At 51.6% G+C, this 9,178-nt stretch overlaps 1 protein-coding gene across 1 annotated transcript; it reads right to left on the bottom strand.

Annotated features, from left to right (window-relative positions):
* Positions 1-2,914: 2,914 nt before the first annotated feature.
* LOC142819114 (CMRF35-like molecule 1) lies at positions 2,915-9,178 on the bottom strand. Its single transcript, XM_089771917.1, has 4 exons — positions 8,405-9,178; positions 8,073-8,217; positions 7,526-7,654; positions 2,915-6,294 (listed from the first exon to the last, which is right to left on the bottom strand). Exons 1-4 carry the CDS (start codon positions 8,892-8,894, stop codon positions 6,288-6,290), a joined length of 771 nt encoding a protein of 256 aa, XP_089628043.1. The 5' UTR covers positions 8,895-9,178; the 3' UTR covers positions 2,915-6,287.

Genomic DNA, 9,178 nt, shown 5'->3' on the forward strand with positions numbered 1-9,178 from the left:
CAGCGCTGCAGCACCGTATGCACTGGCGCCTTAGAACACCGCAACTTTCTGCACTCAGGCTGCGTGTGTGTGTGACTGTGAGTGCGTTTTCACCCCCCTGAGCTGGAAAGTTACAGCAAAACTTGCCAGTGCACACAAGCCCTTGGAGCGAACCACCACCACAAACCTAGTACCCACGATATCTTCACCACAGGTACAGATTTCAAGTCTTCACTTCCCTGCCCAGTTGCTAAGTTCTGTGGTAGGCTGCAGCCGCTGCAGGTGCCTACCTGGGGCTTCCCAGCTCTGCTGTGGAAGTTGGCAGAGCTTGTAAACTGTGCAAGCAGTGAACTTCCAGCAACCCTCACAGCGCTCACACCCTTCTCCCCTGGGAAAAGAATTCAAATCGAAACAGGGATCCTCCAATGGCCCAGGTTTCCTCTGCACATGACTCCCTCCCGGGCAGGGGCACAGAGTTATGTGGACCGATGGTGCCCAGATCCCATGAACATTCTTGGCCTGGGGGCCCTGTTCCAGCAAAGTTTGGGGCTCTGTCTCTCCCACAGGCCTGCCTGCCACCCCCATACACCTTCCCCAATGTCTTTCCCCCACAGATTGCTACCCCTGGGCAATTTAAAAGGGCCCACTGCCACTGCCAGAGCAGGGAGCCCCAGGTTAATGCTGCCCCCTTCCCCTCCACACCCCATCTTTCCCCCAATCCCTGCTGGAGCTTAACCCCTCTCTGCTCCTGCACCCAAACTCCCTCCCAGAGCCTGTACCCTGCACATCAATCCCCTGCCCGAGCCCAGAGCCTGCAGGAGCACTCAAGTTCCCTCCCGGAGCCTTAGGGAGCGGTGCTGGACGTGGTCTGGGCACCACCAAAAATGTCAAACATGCCACCTCTGCTCCCTGAGAACGCCAGGCTCCTGTGAGCCCTTGTGTTCTCTGGGGCCCTCCTTTCAGACCAGTCGAAGGGCAAACCTGCAGGCGCAGGAGCCAGTTCTGTAATGGGAAGTTTCTACCTCGCCGAGCTGCCCACTTCCCTTTGAAGAGGCGGGTGTTTCACCAGGTGAGGAAGTTGCTCCACATCCATTCCCCATGGGGGTGTTTACTGTTCACATTAAGGGGAGCGGGTCACAGCGTGAATGTGACTCTTAGCAGAGGCTGATAAAAAAGCTTTGACCCAACTACACAGATTGGCTGATGGCAGAGCCCTGAACAATGTTGCTCATTGCTACACAGCCTAAGGCTGGGTCACCAAGTGTCTTTAGACTCCTGCGGCTGCCCTGTGCCAGCTGACTAAGCTAAGGGGCCTGGACTCCAGGGTGTGTAATTGCAAGGTAGACATGCTGGGACCCTCCCGTCTTGTAGAGTCCTAGAACTCTGGCTGAAGGCCAAGCCTGAACTCTGGAGCTGCAGTTACAGGCCCTTAGCCTGGGCCCTGTGAGTCAAAGTCAGCTGGCACTAGGGTTGCCAAATGGTTTCACCAAAAATACTGGACCCTCCCCCCACAAAAAAAGTGCCCAAAAAATTTTGTTGAAAGCAGTCACAGCCCCTTTAATTGTTGAGCTGCTCCCCTACCCCTTCCCCCACCCCCGCCACCTGTCCATCTGGCGCCCAGCAGGAAAAAGCAATATTTTCTCAATTTCAGTACCAGACACCTGGCGACCCTAGCGGGCACAGACCAGCTACAGGTTTTTATTTCCAGTATAAACAGTGGTTCTCAGTCTGCGGGTTGCTTGTGGCCCAATCAGCTCGATGCTGGGGTTGTATGACATCCTCATGACCATACAGGTAGCTTATCTAGTGGGTGCATGTGGCCCACATGACTCGCAGAGTGCAGCCCACAGTGGTAAATAGATTGAGAACCGCTGATGGAAACATACCCACTGAGCCTTCGGCTGTCGGGGAGTCTCCACCCCTTATTATTGCCTAGGGCAGCCCTGAGGTTGTCCCCGCACAAGCATCCAGAAGTCACATGTCAGTCTGCAGCAACCACGAGCTTAGCTTTCAAATCTTGAGAGTGTTTGATTATTTACAGATGCCTTTTTAAACGCTGTATTTTTAAAAATCTTTAAAAAATCTTCTGTTGCTTGAAACCGGAGGGTGCACTTGGCTTGTCTTTTAAACTTTACTCTGCTGCCTGGAAACTTTTTCTAAGGAAAGCTCAGCTCCACCCATAATTCTGATAATCCAGTAGCTGGGGCTTTAAACAAAGCACCGATCAGCGTATGACTCCCACTAAAATCACAAGAGCTGGTAACATTGCAGGCAACCAAGTGGATCTGGCGGGAGTGGTGAAGGCAGGGGATTAGCATGAAGGTGCTATGGGTGCTGAGTTTAAAGGAGAGTGGAGTGCCTGTGGGCCAAGTAGGGAGAAGGAGCGATTCCCCTCTCTCTCCTTCCAGCTTCCTCTCTACACTACCAAGTTATTTCAAAATAATAACTTCCGAAATAACTATTTTGAAATAAGCTTATTCCTCTTCACAGGCAGGAGTTATTACTGGCAGTCCCCGGGTTACACACAAGATAGGGACTGTAGGTTTGTTCTTAAGTTGAATTTGTATGTAAGTCGGAACTGGTACATATTGTAGGGGAAACTCTAGCCAAACATTTCTCCAGAGCTCAGTTTTATTCTCCCACACCTCACTTCCCTCAGTCCTTTATTCTCAAGCTGAGGTGTCTACTGAGAAAAGCTGCTCTGCGTCTCCCTGATCTGCTGGGGGGGCGCTAGCTTCGTGTCTCCCTGGTCTGCTGGGGGGAAGCTGCTAGTGCGGGGTTGCCTCACCCCGTTTGTAAGTAGGGATCTGATGTAAGTCGGATCCATGTAATCCGGGGACTGCCTGTATTTCGAAATAACAGGCTTGGTAGTGTGGACACTCATCTTATTTCAAAATAACTTCTCAGTGTAGACACGTGCTCACTGTGGGGTTAATGCAGGTGCTTGGTTTTTTTGGGGGGAGGGGAGGAGCTCCCCCTAGTGGTGCATGAGGTAGACATGAGGACTGGGAGGGAAGGCGAGAGGGCACAAGAGGAAATATAGAAACTGCAAAAGGGGAAGGAGAAACAGGAAAATCTCCAGATATGGAGGCTGGAATATACCACATGCTCACCCTAACCTAGCCTCTTTCCTTCCTCCTGCTGGGTGTGTGAGAGGATGGAAGTGACTGAGTCAGAAATCACCCCAGGGAAGGGCAGCTGCATCGCCCACAGAAACGCTCCTTTCTCCATAAAGCTGTCGTCTCTTTTCTTTAAAATGCCTCCACAGCCCGTGGCCTCCCTCTGGGCCACTCACACGTTTCCTGCTAGACGTGGTAGATCCTTCAGCTTTTCTGAAACCCGAACATTTCATGTTCCCTGCCGGGTGTCTCAGGACCTTTCACTCCGTTCTCCTATTGCCCCTTCCACACTCTTGCCAAACCGGAAGGGAAATGGAGAAGAAAGGGAGCAAGGAGCTGTTGTGGCGGCTTCTGAGACCTTCTTCCCTGAGTAGCCTTCAAGACAGGGTGAGCAAAAAGCGGCTCAGAGACTGCACACAGTTCTCCAGGGTTAGACCTGGCAGGCCTCCAGACTCTTCATTTTCCTGCGTGTCCGTGGATACTTAGATAAAGCATCTGGTGACCTGCCAGTGGCAAACTATGTCCAGCCCGAGTTTGCCTCCAAATTCAGTTTGGACTCAGTTTGACTCCAAATGCATCACTGACATTTCTTTATTAGCATAAAATCAAACCACACCTGAGCTGATCAGGCTCAACTGGAGGGGACAGGCATAGGATGTATCTCACATTCACTGTACAGAATCATGAATCAGCTTAGATACATTCCTACAGTAAATACTGCTGGTTAACAGATCAGATAACACACTGATTTTTATAGCTAGTTCCTGTCTAGACCACAATCTTCCCATACTGCAAACAGTCACACATTGCTTATTAGCCAAATAACACTTTTCTACTAGCTTCATCTTTTACAAGTAGATAGTCAATTCATGCTTTGTCCATGTTCTTGCTCAGAACAGTCTGACATGGACTGCAACTCAGAATGGTACAATTTTGGTCATTGTAATGTTTCAGTGATTAAAGATAAAATATTGTATGTACTTATCCAAACACATATAAACCTTCTGTCAGGTAACACCAGCAGCAGCCAGAGCCAGGTATAATATCTAGGGGTGTCTGTGGGCACTGTGGCTTGTGCCAGAGAGGGTGTGGGGTGGGGGAAACAAATGGACAACTGGGACCCAAGCTGGGTGGAAATCTATGTCTGCAGTTGGGCCTGTTTTCTTTCCTAAATGTCTTCATGTTAGGAGAAAATGTGACTCCAATTAGCATCATCCCGCCCTTGAGGCACAAATTCCAGCTCTAAGTAAACTCCACTTCCCCAGAATCCTGAGAAATGACATGGCTTTGTGAGATTAACAGGTCTGGGGCAGTTGGGATTGAGGGAGGGAGGGGATTCCACTGGAGAACACCTGGTGGCAATTCCTTTACTTGATCTCATGTCTCTATGGCCTTGTCTCCGCTACACCAAGGATGAACGCTGCAGAGATTGATTCATTGGGCCACCGATTTCTCACATCTGTTGAAAACGTGATAAATCAATCTTCGTGTGCTCCCATCGATGCCGTATTCCACCAGGATGAGGAGAGTAGTTGGCATTGATGGGAGAGCAGCCATTGCCAACCTAACTGGATGCAAGATGCCGCAATGAGTACATAGACTTCAGCTATGCTATTTGCCTAGCTGAAGTAGATTGTATGAGGGGAGGATAGTTCATTTGGGGCAGCCTGTGTTATTGCTGGCTCTGATCCTGTGATTTGCATCACTGACGGAGTCTATGTCTATTCTACCAAGTTCAGTCGACAAAATGTTCTACACCCAAACATGGACAAAACAGAAATGGCCACACAGTGTTCACTTGCTCCCCCTGTCAACAGATCATGTCCACGCTGGGGGTATCATCATTGACGGTGTGAGCAATGCATGGTGGGTATGCACCGGGCCTTCTCCAGGCAGATGCAGGGCCTGGGGCAACCCCTCCTGCTTTGGGCCTTGCTCCCATTTCACCCCCTTCCCTAAGCCCCACCCTTGCCCTGCCCCTGACTCATCTTTTCCTGCTCCTGTTTCACCCGTCCTGCACTTTGAACTCCCATTGGTCCCCTCCTTTGAAAACCATCCCCTGAGTTACACAACCTGGGGGATACGGGGGCACCTATCAAGGAGCGGCAACAGGGCTGGGCGATGGTGGTGGAGTGGAACACGCTGGAGTATCACTCTGCTTTCCATGGCTCCTGCCACTGCGGTGAATGTGTGGGTCACCCCTGCTGCCAGACCCAGGCAGAGGCACCTACTGCTGGGTCATACAAAGTAGGGATCTAGAGTGGACGCACGGAGCCATCCGATGGACGGGGTGGGTCTGGGTATAGATCCCATGGTGCAGTGCGGTGGGATGGCAGAGCTGATCTCTGCATATCTTGGGATTCCCTCCCAGTTCTCCCGGAGCATCCTCAGCTGGTGGGAGCAGCCCTGAGCTCTCCCAGCTGAGGAATGTCAAAGCAGCACAGCCGCATGTGCCCTTCCCCGTGCAGCAGCAGTCTGCCAGCCGCTGTGTTTCTAGTGCAGGGCAGAACAGGAGCAGTCCAATGAGTATCTCACTCAGCTGTCAGGTACGTCCCAGAGCTCTGAAAGGGGAGGGGAGCTCACCTGCTGGGCAGCAGAGCTCCAGACCCTGAGCACAGCAACAGGGCAGGCATTGTGGGATACTGGTGGAAGCCAATTGTGGCAATAAAACAAACAGCAGGATCCACACTGGCTCTTTGTCCATGATTAAGGGAAGAGAAAATACTCTCCCACAGGGTGGAAGGTGTCACTGAAAATGGGCGTTTTTCCTGACAATCTCACCTAGTGGGGTGCGCGCTCTCACTGTTTGGTTGCAAAAAGGCAGTTTGCTGACAAAACTTGGTAGTATAAAGGTAGACTTGGTGGAGTTACGCTTGCTTACACCAGGGATTTGGCTCTAGGCTCTCCAATCCTTTTCTTTTAGGACAAGGGCTTTTTTACCTGGTTTTCATAGAATTTTTGTCTCACTGGCAAAATTGTCCTTCCTGGGGGCATTTCTCTTTGATCCTCAAGCGATACAAACCTAACTCTGGGAAACAGAGACAGACACCTCCAGCAGACTCCATACTCTCGGGGAAATAGCTTCACTTGAGAGGAGAAGAAAACGAGATTCTTTGCATAGAATGCTTTGCCCAAAGCTGGAAACCAGCCTTCTTCTGCTACGTCTGGTTCTGCTTGCAAAGAGGCAGTTCATGAGCTGCAACAAAACCCATAGAAGCCCCCCAGGACAGAATGAGAAAGACTTGAGGTCAGTAATATTTTGCTCACTCCCATCAGGGAGTGAGTCTGGTTCTAGGAATCCCTCCCTGATCAGGAATATTGAGCAGTGATGGCTCCTTCTTCCCACTCAAAGTCATCCCAGTTATGTATAAGGGTTTGTCAAAATGTGGCCAGACTAGTACAGCAGAGGGCCACAAGGGGGCACAAGTGAGGCAGCCAGGCAGGAGAGGAAGCAGACTCAGTAGCCCACAGGACACATAGGGTAAGTCTACACAGCAGAGTTATTGTAGAATAACTGACGTTATTTCAAAATAACAAAGAGCGCATCTACACAGCAAGCCATTATTTTGAAATTAATTCAAGCTGGAGAATTTCTTATTCCAACTCCTGTACCCATCAATTCACGAAGAGTAAGAGAAGTCGAAGGAAGAGCGCTCTTCCTTCAACTTCCTGCTGTGTAGACAGCACCAAAAGCCGAATTAAGGTATTTCGACTTCAGCTAAGCAATTGACACAGCTGCAGTTGTGTAGCTTAATTTGAGTTTTGCCCTGCAATGTAGATATGCTCATAGGAGCTATACGAAGGGGAAGGGGTGGATTGTTGGCTCCACTTCCCGCCATGAACCTGGCAGCTTGGTTGTGCTGATGTAAAATGATGCTGAACGAGTTTTTGAGCTGGGGAACAGAGCGGCACCCTCCCCTGCTGCTGTAAGCATCCAGTACTGCCTCCTAGTGCTGAGGCTGGCTGCCAGGAGCCAAGTGGGCCCAGCAGACAGGTCCTTGTGCCCAGCAATTGGCATCCTGCACATAGGTCAGGTGGCTGGGAGCTCACATCTGGGCCTAGTGGCTAGCAGGACCGTGGGAGGCCAAGACACTGGAGAATGAGAGTGCAGGCTGGCTACGTCCAGAACGTGGGGTACTACAGCACCCCGTACATCTCTCCTGTCCATGCCTAGGCTGATGTACCACTAGAAATACTCCGCACCAGTGGAACTGACCGTTTCCTCCATCTCTGAAGCAGGAGGGAGAATGGAAGGGACATTGTAAATTGGTCTGTCACTATATGTCATCCTCGCCCCCTCCCCCCCCCCACTGCCTCCCATTCCGGCAATTGAACAATTCACGGTGCATTACTTAGGTCACAGTACAGCTAGGATTGAGCACCCCTATGGAGTGTCACCCCACAGTGTGGGTGTAGCATGTTCTCACCGTGTTCGTCTGGACACCATCTCCCTGTGGCTTTTCCGGTCCCGCACGCTCCCCCGGGTGGCAGCACAGACTATGCCCAGGAAAACGAGGCCCTTCAATAAGCCCAGGAGCAGGATAAGGATGGTGAATCTGTGCAGTGGAAATACAATAGAAACACTGACACTCTGTAGATTTCACCAGACGCCTCCAATAAAACATTCTGGGGTGGCTCTCAGGCTGAAGACGTGCCCAGAGTTTCATTACAGAAATGCAACACCCAGCCCAGCTCCCCTCCCTGCCCTTATATGGAATCCCAGCATCTCCCTATGGGATTCATTCGTGCTGTTCTACAGTCTCATGTGACAGGACCCAGACAGCCCCTTGCCAGAGCTACTCTGCATCTAGAGTGGCCATTTCCCTACATATTCACCTCCAGGTTCTTGCAGAGAAAAGCAACGTTCCTTTTTCCATGGGACGTTATCACCCAGCATGTCACTCCTCTTTGGATCCTGCTTGGGCACTGGGAGAAGTGGCCAGACAGACAAGGGGCGGGAGCAGTGGCACTCACCGTGTAGGAGTGGTGTCTGCATTAGAGGAGAACCTGGATTCAGTCGTTGTTGGAGAAGGTGAATCTGGCTGCTTTGTTATTTGTAGTGTCTCTATAGTTGGGCTTTGGGGTGGAACATCTGTAATTGGGCTTCTGGGAGAAACATCTGTAGATAACGACAGAGCCAGCCCAATTTACAAATCCACCCAGCCTCCCATGTTTGGCACAATCTGATTGTTCATGAAGCTCTTGCTTTCTCAGAACATTCACCCATAAGTTTTTGCCCCAAGGCAGCGCCGGCCGCGCCCGACCCCGGCAGCCCTGACACTGGCGGGGGCAGCGCAGGGATTTACCTGGGGAGACGGAGACTGACACAGTGTGCGTGGGATCAAGTCCAGTTCTCGTTATCCCGCAGAGGTAAGTGCCGGCGTCAGCCAGTGTCAGGTTCTTCACGGTCACAGTGAACACGCGCCGGGTGCGATTGTCTCGGATGGAGAATCTGCCCCGAGTCACCTCGGCCTCCCGCTCTGTGGTCTCAACTAAGTGCCCGTCGGAACAGCGCCACGTTTCTCGCCAAATTCCTCCCCGGCACCAGAACTTCGAATAATCCTCGTAGCCCTCCTCATACCAGCACCGCACAGTCACCGACCCGCCCGGGCGGCCGCGCACTGACCCGGGGCCCGTCACCGCCCAGCAGCCTGCGAGAGACAGAGACAGTGAGACATGGGCACCCTTCCGGCTGCCAGCAGCAATGCCATGTCCCCAGTGCCCGGAGACGGGGCGAGGCTTCAGTGTCTGGAAGGACAGGCAGGCGGTCAGTGTCTGCAGCATCTGGGTTTCCATGGTTACCCGTCCAAAAACCTGACACCTTAACGCTGTGCCATGGGAAGGAGAGCAAGTGCCACTCTCCCCTGGGCCTGGCTCGGAGCAGGTGCGGGCAGCTCTGCTCTCAGCAGGTTAATGAATCCGTGTAAAAGAGGGGCCTTGAAATGAGTCTTGATTCTCATTACAGGACTATGCAGCACTTTAAAGACTAACAAGATGGTTTATTAGGTGATGAGCTTTTGTGGGCCAGACCCACTTCCTCAGATCAAATAGAGGAAGAAAATAGTTACAACCATATATAC

This window comes from Pelodiscus sinensis, chromosome 20 (assembly GCF_052426305.1).
Source record: "Pelodiscus sinensis isolate ZL-2025 chromosome 20, ASM5242630v1, whole genome shotgun sequence".
Classification (NCBI taxonomy): Eukaryota; Metazoa; Chordata; order Testudines; family Trionychidae; genus Pelodiscus; species Pelodiscus sinensis.

Coding starts and splice junctions, on each gene's coding strand:
- LOC142819114 (XM_089771917.1), bottom strand. CDS start 8,894: ATGGAAACCCAGATGCTGCAGACACTGACCGCCTGCCTGTCCTTCCAG. Junction 8,218..8,404: donor GTCAGTCTCCGTCTCCCCAG/GTAAATCCCTGC, acceptor CGTTATCTACAG/ATGTTTCTCCCAGAAGCCCA. Junction 7,655..8,072: donor GCAGACACCACTCCTACACG/GTGAGTGCCACT, acceptor TCCACTGCACAG/ATTCACCATCCTTATCCTGC.